The sequence below is a fragment of the Hyperoodon ampullatus genome, assembly GCF_949752795.1.
Source record: "Hyperoodon ampullatus genome assembly, chromosome: 10".
Taxonomy (NCBI): Eukaryota; Metazoa; Chordata; class Mammalia; order Artiodactyla; family Ziphiidae; genus Hyperoodon; species Hyperoodon ampullatus.
Genome location: NC_136923.1, coordinates 1,936,556 through 1,949,578, shown reverse-complemented (window position 1 = coordinate 1,949,578; position 13,023 = coordinate 1,936,556). Strand labels below are relative to the sequence as shown.

At 54.8% G+C, this 13,023-nt stretch overlaps 1 protein-coding gene across 2 annotated transcripts in view; it reads left to right on the top strand.

Annotated features, from left to right (window-relative positions):
* Positions 1 to 12,697, top strand: part of RUVBL1 (RuvB like AAA ATPase 1) — a gene marked incomplete at its 5' end in the record, with an annotated part of 36,008 nt that extends 23,311 nt beyond the window's left edge. The window contains 5 exons of one of the 2 annotated variants that reach the window (XM_079713651.1): positions 819 to 882; positions 1,943 to 2,141; positions 7,608 to 7,710; positions 11,295 to 11,386; positions 12,306 to 12,697. In XM_079713651.1, the coding sequence (XP_079569777.1) occupies positions 819 to 882; positions 1,943 to 2,141; positions 7,608 to 7,710; positions 11,295 to 11,386; positions 12,306 to 12,465 (618 nt within the window). In that variant the 3' untranslated portion in view covers positions 12,466 to 12,697. The remainder of the gene's footprint in view (positions 1 to 818; positions 883 to 1,942; positions 2,142 to 7,607; positions 7,711 to 11,294; positions 11,387 to 12,305) is intronic. The other variant, XM_079713652.1, reaches the window with a different exon arrangement.
* Positions 12,698 to 13,023: the final 326 nt, after the last annotated feature.

Genomic DNA, 13,023 nt, shown 5'->3' with positions numbered 1-13,023 from the left:
CCAACACTGTGGGCTCGGCCGACAGTCACTTCGGTCCTTCAGGTTTTTGTGATTTAGGGCTCTCTGATTTTGTTGAGTTCGCTCCTCTGTGAAAAGGGCATAATACTTCCTACCTGGCCCGGCAAGTATTCGGGAAACATTAGCTCCCTTTCACTGTTGAACATTCAGGCAGCGCCTGTGTCCCAGGGCCTGGAAACAGCAGGCGATCACGAAATGTTGACTGCTTGCTACCTGCACTGTGAGGGGCTGGCAGGTGGGGGCAGCAGCTGGTGAGCCTGCGAGGGGTCGGGCAGCTGCAGGGACGGGCCCTGGGCTCCGAGCAAGTCTGGTAGCCGGGCCTGGTGAGAGGAGGCGCGGGACATGAGTCCATGCGTCTGTCCCCAGGGGGCTGGAGCAGTGGGACAGTGTTGGGGTCAGACGCCCCACGGAGGGGCTTCCCAGGAAACAGAGTCTGGTTCCTGACAGGTGGGCTCGAACTGAGTCCAGAAGAGCTGGATGCCCGGGGAAGGGTTGGCAGTCCTGTGGGGTGAAGGCGTCCGGGACTGGGAAGAGACACGGCCGGGGTGGGGGTGGGGCCGGCCCTATGGAGCTTGTTCTTCCCACAAAGGCATTTTGTTTGATTCTGGCCGCTCGGGGGAACCTCTTAAAAACTCCTATGTGTTGAGAAGCTCCTCAAGCTTCCAGTGCAGGTGCCCAGGGTCTCCACATCTCAGGACCCCTGTCGAGTTGACGAGCTGATGTGGGGTTGGGGGGTGGCGATGAGGCATTTGCAGCTGCCTTAGGAAGCAGGACTGATTCCTGAGTCTTCTCCTCTGCAGGGGGGACAAGACATCCTGTCCATGATGGGCCAGCTCATGAAGCCAAAGAAGACGGAGATCACAGGTGAGAGAAGAAGCAGAGCTGGGGGCCTGGGGTCTGACGGACCCGGTCCCCAACCTGGCGAGTGCGTCGGGAGGCGCACTCCTCCACCCTGACAGTGTGTGGCTGTCCTCGGTGTCCTTGCGCTCATCCCACAGATGGAGGCTGTCACGGGTCACGTTGCTTCTGCAGCGCATGGAGTCCCCAGGCGAGGCGGCAGTGTGGCTGCCCCTCGTGGGCCTGTAGTTTACCTGCTCCCCTTGCTAACTGGTACGCCCCTCTTTTTTCTAATTACCACCTATAGCTTTGTCACCTGAAAATGTTAAACGTTAAAGCTCTGTTTTCTTTAAAGTTTCAGCCAGTGGCATGATCTGAGCCCTTTCTATTAGAGTCGCCTAGAGCAGCGTCCTTATCTTAACACAGCCTTGCCCATCCTCGCTTCATGGCTGTGGTGGAAGGTGCTGGGTGTGTGGGCTGCTCCCTCCTGCTGTTAGTACAGGCGCTGGTCTGGACAGTGTGACCTTGGACGGTTACTTAGCTTTTGAGAGGCTCTGTCCCTCTTAGAGCTCGAGATGGTGCCTCTCCTCAGAACCTGCCGTTCCTCACAGGTTTCCCTCCGGAGAGGGTTCTGCATGCACCCTGTTCCTTCCTCCAGGCACTTGATTGAAAGTTAATTAACGAAGCTTTGTCACACGGGGCCAAGAGAAAGGGTCATTCACCGAGTGCGGCACAGGGAAATTTGCATATGAAACCTCCCTTCTTCCTGGGTTGGGGGTGTGAGATAATAAGGCCTGGTGGGGAGTGTGACAGACGTGCAAAATGTCCTAAAAGCCATTTACAAACTTAACAGAACACGATTTTAGGGGAGGCAGCCAATTTTGTGACTTTTAGGTAAAGTTAACCCTATTTTCAGATGAAACTGAAGCCTGGAGTGCGGCTGTAGCCTGCTTGTGGGGTCACAGAGCTAGCAGTCAAACCCGGCCCTGAACTTGGGCTTGGACTGAGTTCGGGTGGAAGAGAAGAGAAAGGCGGCAGCCTCCGCACCTGGCACTGACCCTGCCTGTCCATGCTTGCCGACTCCTAGATAAACTCCGAGGGGAGATTAACAAGGTGGTGAACAAGTACATCGACCAGGGCGTGGCGGAGCTGGTTCCCGGGGTGCTGTTCGTTGATGAGGTCCACATGCTGGACATCGAGTGCTTCACCTACCTGCACCGGGCGCTGGAGTCTTCCATCGCCCCCATCGTCATCTTTGCGTCCAACCGAGGCAACTGTGTCGTCAGGTACCGTGAGGCTGTCCCACTCTCTGCGCGGGCTCGTTTGCTCCTCCAGGATCGCTTCCATCCCGCAGCGTTGTGAGTCAGGGTGAGGGTGAGCGGTGGTCATGCTCACTTCGAGAGAAGCAGAGTGGCTTGACTTCACTCCGTCACGGTCACCAGCGCAGCAGCCACCCTGTTTCTGCATATGAGGGCCTCGTCGTGGTGACTGGGGTTCCACTGGGGTGTGTCTTGGTCATCGGGTTGGAGTGGGCAAAGGTAAGATCAGATGGGCCAGCCCTTGGCGACATGGCCTGTGTTAACTTTGACCTCCGAGCTCCAGGAGGTGTGTGTCTTGCCTTCACTTTCCAGAGAGGAAACAGAATGACAGCGTGGTGTGCCCCTGGTCATAAAGATAGGATGAGAACCCAGGCCTCTGACAGTGAAACCAGTCATTTCTTTCTGGCCCAGACATTCTTGGAGCCACACGGGCACCTCCCCCCACCCAACCCCCTTAGGCCCCCCTTCAAGAAGGGATCCCAGAGGACTTGCCCTCTTTTCAGCTCTCGAGCCTAAGCACCGATGTGCTCAGTAGTTGGCTCACTGGTTTTCTGCACTCCCTTGAGTGTTGGGGCCTGGTCTCTGCAGTGCTAGGGCATGAGGGGGTGGTACAGAGCCCTGTTTAAGTCTGCAGCACAGTAGTGGGGGCAGCAGAACCCCGGAGGCCACGAGCTTCTGGCAGCAGGGGCGTGCAGGAATCTGGAAAGAGACCCCAAGGCCGTGAGGGTCTCAACACAGAGCTGGAGCCAAAGCTAGTGGGGAGCCTGGACTGCTGGTTCACCTAGACCTGCTTCGGAGGAGCCTTGTCTCCGCTGAGCTGATACAGAAGCCATGATGCTGGCTGTGGGGAGGCCCCCTGCTCAGGTGATCACTCTCGCTCAGCAAGAGGATTTGTGTGCACGATGCAAGTGCCTGTGGAGGCAGCATCTTGCATCCCCTCTTTGAATCCCTGTAATGCTGTCTTGAGAAGACCACTCTGCCTGTCATCATCACAGGTGTCTTCTGCAATCTTAGAGGACAGGCAGCTCGTACCAGTTTCAGCCAGCTGGAGCCTGGCTACCTGGGCAGCATCTGGAAACTGGACACGTGGCCTGGTGAGCCTGGTGTCCCTGCCGCACAGGCCCTGTCAGTTTTCTGGACTTTGCTTTGGTCAGGCCTCCCTGGCTTCAGTCTGACAGCTGGCGGAAGGGCTCAGCCTGGACGGATGGCGCCCCCTACTGAGGGAGCTCTGCTGATAGACGTCCCTCCGTCTCAGGCCCAGCAGATCCAGGCTGGCAGAGCCAGGCAGCTTAGGGCAGGACCAAGATCTCTTAGGATCAGAGTCCTTCTCTTAGTCTCGTCCCATCTAGGGGAAAAAACAAGTGCATAGAAAGGTGGCTTTGATCTCAGCTCGCCCAGTGGGGCCTGGGAAACTTGACCCCAACCCCGTCCAGAGGGATGTGAGTTCCAGAAACCATTTTTCACTAACATGTTGTCTGAAAGGAACTGTGTACCTAAGGTTCATAGCTTGGACAAATTTCCAAAGTCTTTGGTCTTTAATTCCTGAAAAATGCTTAGCAGTCTTTAAGCAGAGTTTTTTTGTTTAAATTTTTACTTTTATGGACTCAAAACTATAAAAAAATTTTAACATTTTCTTATAAATTCTGTTCTTTTGTGTTTTTTCCTCTAATCTTTTCTTCTTTAGAGTTTTTATATTTATTATGTCTGAATAGAAGTTAATTTATCTTGAGTGTTAGAGAGTTGGGGATATTTTAAGATGGCAAGTTGAGGTCTTTTAAACATTTCGCAAGAGAATTCCTAAATAGGACCTAAAACAAGGAGAGACATACGGCTTAAATAGAAGTAAATAACTAAAAATTAAATGTAGTTTTTAAAGGTTATTTTGTTTAATATGAAGAGTACAGATATACCAAATATACTAAAATTTGAATCATGATAGAATTTCATCTTAATAATTCTTTTTTTGCGGTACACGGGCCTCTCACTGTTGTGGCCTGTCCTGTTGCGGAGCACAGGCTCCGGACGCACAGGCTCAGCAGCCACGGCTCACGGGCCTAGCCGCTCTGCGGCATGTGGGATCCTCCCAGACCGGGGCACGAACCCATGTCCCCTGCATCAGCAGGCAGACTCTCAACCACTGCGCCACCAGGGAAGCCCTAAATATTAGATTTAACGATTATTAATGAAGCATTTTATTATTTTTTTGAATTTTTTCATTGTGGTAAAATGTATATAACATAGAGTTTGCCATTTTAATTATTTTTACGTGTACAGTTCAGTGACACTAATTACCTTCACAGTGTTGTACAGCCATCACCACCATCCATCTCCAGAACTTTTCCATCACCTCAAACAGAAACTCTGTCCCCATTAACCAGTAAGTTCCATATCCCTTCCCCCAGCCCCTGGTAGTCTCAGATGTACTCTGCTTCTGTGAATTTGCCTTTCTGCATATTTCCTATGGGTGGAATCATACAGTATTTGCCCCTCTGTGACTGACTTCTTTCACTTAGCGTAACATTTTTAAGGTTCATCCTGTTGTAGCAAGTGTCAGGACATTTTATTCTTGCAATAATAAATATACACTTACAGTTCAACTGACCAGATAGAGTTTCAACAGATAGATTTTCTTTTACTGAAGTTATATTTCTAGAATGTTTACTTATTTTTGAGACTTACTGAAGGTTAACTGCAAATGACCTGCCCTCGTTCTTTGACCGTAGACTGCAGGCTGGTCTCGCTGGGGAGGCCAGCCTCGGTGCTGATGGGCTCCTGAAGGTGAGGCAGGCCTGGCTCAGCTCACTGAGCTTCTAGGCCCGCGTGCCGCCAGGCTGGCCCGGCCTTCATCGCATTAGGAGCTGCCGCCCTGCGGCCGGGTGGGTTGGCGGGGTTCTTCTCCCAGGCCGCTCTCTTCTGGTCTGGCTAAGGATTCAAGACAACGACAGGCGGGCTTCCCTGGTGGCGCAGTGGTTGAGAGTCCGCCTGCCGATGCAGGGGACACGGGTTCGTGCCCCGGTCCGGGAAGATCCCACATGCCGCGGAGTGGCTGGGCCCGTGAGCCATGGCCGCTGGGCCTGCGCGTCACACACACACACACACACACACCCCGACAGGCAAAGGACGTGACGGGACAGTTCCCAGAACGAAATGAAGTAACAGGGAAAGCATTCAGATGATTCATTAGTAATCAAGGAAATGCAAATTCAGACGCTGTGTTATAAAGGAAGGCCTTTTTCTACACCTTTAAGCAGCAAACTTTAAAAAAAATTTTTTTTATTTATTTGTTTTTATTTTTGGCTGCATTGGGTCTTCGTTGCTGCGCGCGGGCTTTTCTCTAGCTGTGGAGAGCAGGGTTTACTCTTCCTTGCAGTGCGCAGGCTTCTCATTGCTGTGGCTTCTCTTGTTGCAGAGCATGGGCTCTAGGCGCGCGGGCTTCAGTAGTTGTGGCATGCAGGCTCGGTAGTTGTGGCTCTCAGGCTCTAGAGTGCAAGCTCAGTAGTTGTGGCGCACGGGCTTAGTTGCTGTGCGGCATGTGGGATATTCCTAGACCAGGGCTCGAGCCTGTGTCCCCTGCATTGTCAGGCAGGTTCTTAACCACTGTGCCACCAGGGAAGCCCACAAACTTTTTTTTTTTTTTTTGCTGTGTTAGGTCTTTGTTGCTGCGTGCAGGCTTTCTCTAGTTGCGGTGAGCGGGGGCTACTCTTCCTTGCAGTGCTTAGGCTTCTCATTGCAGTGGCTTCTCTTGTTGCGGAGCATGGGCTCGAGGTGCGCAGCTTCACTAGTTGCAGCATGCGGGCTCAGTAGTTGTGGCTCGAGGGCTCTAGAGCACAGGCTCAGTAGTTGTGGCGCACAGGCCCAGTTGCTCCACGGCATGTGGGATCTTCCCGGACCAGGGATTGAACCCGTCTCCCCTGCATTGGCAGGCGGATTCTTTTCTTGTTTTTTTTGTTTTTGTTTTTTTTTTTTGTTTTGGGGCTTCTCTATTTAAAATTTTATCCTATGGGGATGAGGTTGGGGGGGAAATGGGTGAGGGTGGTGAGAGGATACAAACTTCCAGTTACAAGACAAATACATTCTGGGATGTAATGTACAGCATGGCAACTGTGGTTAACAATACTGTATTGTATCTTTTTTCATTTCATTTATTTATTTATTAGTTTACTTTTGGCTGTGTTGGGTCTTCGTTGCTGCACGTGGGCTTTCTCTAGTTGCGGTGAGCGGGGGCTCCTCCTCATTGCGGTGCGCAGGCTTCTCATTGTGGTGGCTTCTCTTGTTGGGGACCACCGGCTCTAGGCGCGTGGGCTTCACTAGTTGCAGCACGTGAGCTCAGTCGTTGTGGCAGCGGCCCAGGTCGCGCCGGCACTGGCCGCGGGGGGCTCCGCTGCCCACTCTGCCGCTCCTCCTGCCGTCGCTGTAGAGCCCGCGGGATGCGCACCACGGGCAGGGGCTCATTGGGACCGCAGACCGTCAGGTCCCGGGGAGGCGCCAGAAGCAACCGAGCCGCGAGCGACCACAACCGCAGCCGCCGTGCCAGAGCCATACTCCCCTTGTTCGGCAGGCGGATTCTTAACCACTGCACCACCAGGAAGTCCCAGCAAACTATTTAAGAATTAGAATACTCAGTACTGGCTACAGTGCAATGGGATCAGATCGCTCATGTAGCTGTGTAAATTAGGATATTCGTTCGTTCATTCGTTTGATTAAGGAGATATTCACGGTTGTGTCATGCTCTGTGAGAGTTGCTGAGGAAATGTTCATGGCTGTATGCATACAATTATTTATCAAAACACCATGAATAATAAGAGCAACAACTGGAAACTACGTAAATGCCCAACAGTTTGAGTTAAGTAAAACACTTGATGGTCTATTAAGACTGAAGCAGGGCTTCCCTGGTGGCGCAGTGGTTGAGAGTCCGCCTGCCAATGCAGGGGACACGGGTTCGTGCCCCGGTCCGGGAAGATCCCACATGCCGCAGAGCGGCTGGGCCCGTGAGCTATGGCCGCTGAGCCTGCGGGTCCAGAGCCTGTGCTCTGCAACGGGAGAGGCCACAACAGTGAGAGGCCTACATACTGCAAAAACAACAACAACAACAAAAAAAACTGAAGCAACATGGACAAAAGCAAAAAAGAAAAAAATCTACATACTTAGTGTAACTTATGAAAATTTGGCAAATACCATATGAATATTTTTAATGTGATTTTAGGTGGCTTTTTTTCTCCTCCCCAAATTTCCTGTGGTGTTGATATTTGCTAAAATAATGATGTTGTTTCTGACACCACCTGAGTTAGTAGTCTGTGTCCTCTGCGGTCCTGCCTCTGACTCTCAGGATGAGAACTAGCTGCTTTGTCATCATGAGGGCCTCAGCCATGTTTCCAGTGTCCAGTTTCTGGTCTCAGAGAGGCCTGAGTGATGTGGCACTTCTGGGCCTTTCAGGGGCACGGAGGACATCACGTCTCCTCACGGCATCCCTCTCGACCTTCTGGACCGAGTGATGATCATCCGGACCATGCTGTACACCCCGCAGGAGATGAAGCAGGTGAGCGCCGCCCCCCTTCTCCCCTCGTTCGCTCCCAGTGTCCCTGACGCCCAGCGAGACGGCCCCCCACCTGAACGGTGTGTGAGCCAACGGGACGTGGCCTGAAGTGTCACAAAACCTCGGCTGCCTGGGGTCTTGGCTGTTCTCTCTTCTACTCCATCCCTTCCTGTAAACTTAGGAAAGGGACAGTGAGAAAATCGACTTGGTGATAGCCATTAGGGAGGCCACCAGCTCTAGGAAAGAGGCAGCAGAACATCGTGTAGTGAGAGGCTCTAGCCCAGGTGCTGGCCTGCCAGAACCCACACAGGCACCTCCGGCAGGCGCAGAACCCAAGTCCTAGCGGAGGCTCTGCCTGGGCTGCTGCCGAGGCCGTGGAGATGGTAGTGAAACAGCATCACAAGTGTAGAGGGCGTGTGGAATGGAAGGCACAAACCTAAGCTCACAGGAAGAGGCGTGACGGTGCACAAGGGAGCGTTTAGCTCAGTGCCCCACATAGTGTGCGCTCAGCCCTGCATGAGCTGAGTCTGGCTGAGGCTTGGGGGTGGGGGGTGGCGGGATGCATAGGATTGGCCTCGTCACCCCCACGTGTGCCCCACAGTGCCTCGGCACCCTTGGAAGCCCCAGTCCCCTTTCTGGTGCTTCCAGGCAGTCGTTTCCCCCCTTTGACGGCTGAGTCACTGAGTGGCGAGTCCAGGACGCAAAGCCAGGCTGTGCCCTGCAGAGCCCAGCCACCTGCTCTGCCCACCCTTGCCCCAGACGGTCTTGCTGAGGCATAGGTCTCTCACTGTGGGGTCAGCATGTGGCCACAGCTGGGGCCGTGGACTGGCCCAGGGCTGCACTGACATCTCGGTGAGCTCTGCCAGACCCTCTCCTCGCCACAGCACAGGCAGTCTTTGTTAGACATTGTACTGGGCCATTTGATCCCCCGTCACCTCGAGGTAGGGAGAACTATTTTCATTGGCATTCTTAAAGAGGAGGATGCTGAGACTCAGGCTGGTTAAGCTGCCCAAGCTCATACAGCCCGTCAGTGGCTAGGCGGTGGCAGGGCTTATAACTGGGATCCAGGCTGTCTCATCCTGAAGCCTGTGGTTTCGATCGCTTTGCCGCCAGCCTCCTCCCCGCTAGAGATACCTCATCTGGGAGTGGAGTCCCCGTGGTAGTTGGTCAACAATCTCCTTTTGGAGCTCAGAGGGCTGCTCCTGGACACTCGCCAGCATCTCCCCTGCCTGCCTGCGGCCCGTCTGGCCCGGCCCTGCTGGCATTTCTTGTTGACCAGCACCAGGAGCACTGGTGGTGGGTGGAGCCAGAGGTCTCCCTGCACAACCAGCACAGACAGGACACCCATGTGGTTCTAGTTCATGGAAGTCGCTGGGTGCGTTATTTAGGAGATGGCGTCCATGGCTGGGGCCTTGTCGCCAGATGGTGGTCTCTTGTTCTCGGATGAGTGCTAGGTTGAAGCCAAGGCTTTCACTGATGAGGAGAAGAAGGCAAAGCAGGGGAGAAACTGCTCCCTTCCCTACCTGGACTGCTGGGCCGGAGCCCCAGCCTGCACCCCACAGTGCTTCGTGACCTCTGTTCACCGGGAGGTGAGCTCCCTCGTCTCGAGGCTGTCGTGGGGACTGAGGGAGGCAGTGACGGCAACTCGGGGGGCTTGCGGCCGTCACGACTGCTGTTCACAAACCCAGAGCACGCTGTCCCAGCTCCCTGGTGCGTGCGCTGTGCCCCAGGGTCTGGAGGCTTGGCCAGGGGCTTTCTTCTCGGGCTTTCTCTCGGGTTAGCAGAGGATAGACCAGCTGCCAGACGAGCACGGCTCTGCTTGTGCTGCTCAGGGGACAACCTCAGCATTTTTACTGGAGCCCGGGGTCAGTTTTTTAAAAAACAAAGTAAATGTAACTTGTGTACTCTGCCGTCAGCGCCGACACCCTCATAAACTATCCCTGCAGGTTATTAAATGATTAAACATCTAATTTATGAACTGTCCGTTTCCGAGCGGTCTGAAACAGGAGCTCCTGGGATTGCTCTGACCTGCTCTAGAGAGAACAAGAGCAGAGCATCCCTGACAGCCCTCCAGGGTCACTGTGGCTCGCCGAAGGCCAGACGCTCCGGGCTGGCGCTCTCCCCCAGACCAGGTTCCAGGACCCAATGTTTGCATCTCCCTAGAGTTTCCAAAGGCCCCAGGGGACTCCTTGGCCATCCCAGCTGTCGGTGAGAGCTCTTTCTATTTGGGAGCACAGAGCTGCCCCGCTCTGATGGTCATGGCCGGAGGGGAGTCCTGTGGCTGGAGCCTTCTGCTCTCTCCTTTCCCTGCCGTCCTTGTGCCCGTCCAGTAACTTCTCTGCTCAGCTGCATTTAACTCTGGACCCCAGACAGTGGACCCCTCACGCACATACTAAGGTTCTTTTGACAGAGGTCACGCCTGGCAGCCCACTGGTTGAACAGATGTGGCCAGTGCAGTGTTTGTGAAATGTTTAAATAAGTTGACAGCATTCAGCAGTTAGGACTTTTCATACAAAAATCTGAGTTCCGAGTCTCTCTTGACAAAATGAGAGCCTTTCCTGCCAGCACGCGGGCCTCAGCCCTGGCGTCGCTGGTTGCAGCAGCGGGGCTGCCTCACCTGGTACGTGCCGGCCCGTCCACCTCGGCGCCCCGTCCGCTCACTGCTGACATCTGCGGGACCTGGTTCCTACCGAGCTGGGCCTTTCCCATTGACAGCGGCTGCCACGCTGGGTCCCCTTCACCAGGGTCACCAGACACTAACCTCCGTGCCCCTGCAGCTCCTGCCCTCGGGGTTTCTGCCTGAGAGCCGAACGCCCATTTGAAGTGTCCACCTCCTAAACCTCTGGTCCCTCTCCCCTTGTGAGGCTTTAGCTGGGGGCTCAGTCTTTCGCACTTCCACGCCTGTATCCCAGGTGTGTTTTTATGGCTTTAATTTAAACAGGGGCTTCTTGATAACTTGTTTACGAAGCTGCCAAAGTGAAAAATTCCTGTATTATATGAGGCTCGAAGTCCTCGAGTTATCTCAGCTCCACCACACACAACATCATTATCCCGCTGCCCTTATCACGCAGCGCTGGTGCGCCTGCAGGATCCTGGTGCCACTTGTGTTACGGTGTCCCCACGCCAGCCTGCTTCCCCTCCAACTGTACCAGGATCTCAAACTGCACGAGCGTCAGCCTCTTCTTGACAGATGAGATATCTCCCAGTGATGTTATGAGAGCTGGTAAATGTTTAAAAGTAACTTTTAAAATTTATTTAACCATTGCATTTGTCAAGCAAATAAGAAGTGTCTCTTCTTGCCTGAGTGCTTAGAGGTGGCGGTGCCCCTGCTGGGAAGGTCAGCTGCCGCTGAGGGAGCCGGGGCAGGCGGGGTGGGCGCAGGGGCAGCGCCGCCCTGGTGCCCACCTCGGGGTACCAGCTGCCTTCCAGTCGGTGCGGGGCTGTGCCCCCGACTTGTGCGAGGACGGCAGCGCCCGCGGGGTCGGCTCTGCCCCACCGGCCCCGCTTGGGGCGTCTGTGCTGTTAGGAGGCGGGACGAGAGCACTTGGGGTCGGTCACTGTTGACCACAGTGTTTCTCCTCCAAAAGATCATTAAAATCCGAGCCCAGACCGAGGGAATCAGCATCAGTGAGGAGGCGCTGAACCACCTGGGGGAGATCGGCACCAGGACCACTCTGAGGTGAGCCGCCCGGGCCCGGGCCCGCCGGGCCTTCCCAGGGCGCAGGACCGGGCCCGCTCTTCCCGGGTGGGGGTCTCGTCCTGCAGCAGGAGCAGCACAGCTAGACGGTGGGGTTGAGAAAGCTGAGCGACACGTTAAGTCCCCTCGTCCTGTAGCGGACAGTCCCGCTGGTGGGGAGAGCGTGCTCTGCCTGGCGGCCACCTGCATGGAGGAGATGGACGGAACCGGAGGCCGGGTGCAGGGCAGGCAGCCCCTCCGCTCCGGCCCTGTGCTCCAGCGTCTGCTGGGCGGGGAGGAGCACGGGCAGAGGTGGCTCTCCTGACTGCCCACCGGCGGCCGGAAGCCAGTTGCTTAGAGGGTGACCCTTCTCAGGGTCCTGACTGCTTATGAGTCATGACTTCACAGTGCTCGGCCTGGCCCTGTTTCCCTTTGAGTCAGTTCCTCGCTCCTAAGGTTGAAGCAGAATGCAGGCTGTTTTGTTTGGGTGGAGTGGTGCTTTCAGAAACTCCTGGACTTTTTGCCTTTGGCTGGGGCCTTTGCTTTCATGGGACTGTGTGTTCATTTCTCCGCCATGTTCCCTGTCCCGATCTGGACCCTGGCATTGCCTGCTTGCCACTGTAGACATCCAAGTTTGTGGTCCCTTCCCAGTAGCAGTGGAGGGCCTCCTGCTGGAGGGGCGGACCTCTAGGCAGTGACGGATTCGGGGACTAGGGCTTATACGTCATGGCGGTGACCTCTGGCCCCGCTCTGGTGAGGTTGTGACTCCAGATCTCTGAGAAGTGGCAATGCTCCCCTTGTCTGCCGTGTCTGCAGCGGCTGGCACAAGCCTCTGCAGCTCCCTCAGTGCGCCTGCTGACTTGGGGATGGGGCTCCCATCCGTGGCCCTGCTTTATACCTGCCTTGGCCCCGGCCGCTCTAGGTACGCGGTGCAGCTGCTGACCCCGGCCAACCTGCTGGCCAAGATCAACGGGAAGGACGGCATTGAGAAGGAGCACGTCGAGGAGATCAGCGAGCTCTTCTACGACGCCAAGTCCTCGGCCAGAATCCTGGCCGACCAGCAGGACAAGTACATGAAGTGAGACGGCCGAGGCCTTCTGCCAGGAGACTCCGGGTAGGCCCGGTCCCGGTCTGGCCTGCGGGTAGGAGGCTCGCCCCCAGGTTGAGCTGTCCCCACCAGGCGGGGGGCCGCGCTGTCAGTTAGTGTGGAAGAGTTTCTTTTTAAGTTATTGTGACTTGTCCCGTGGTTGCTTTGAAGAAATCCTGCCTTATCTGGTGTGTTTTCTAATAAACCCTGATAGGTTTTTTTGATGATATCTGTCTGACTTTTCTTTTAATTTTTTAAAAAGTAAACTTTGTGTTTTAGAGCAGCTGGAGATGTACAGAATCGCTGTGAAGATGGTGCAGGTGTCCCTTGCTGTCAGCATCTTACAGCCACGTGGCATGTTTGTCATGTGTGATGAGCCCGCAGCACATGTCCCTGTGCTTTGTGCACGTTTTCTCAGTGACCTGCTGTCCTCTCTCTGTCCCAGGATCCGTCCAGGGCCCGCGTCACATTCAGTCATCATGTCTCTTGTGGTTTCCTGGCTGTGACAGTTGCTCAGACGTTCCTTGTCTTTGATGACCTTGACAGTTTTGAG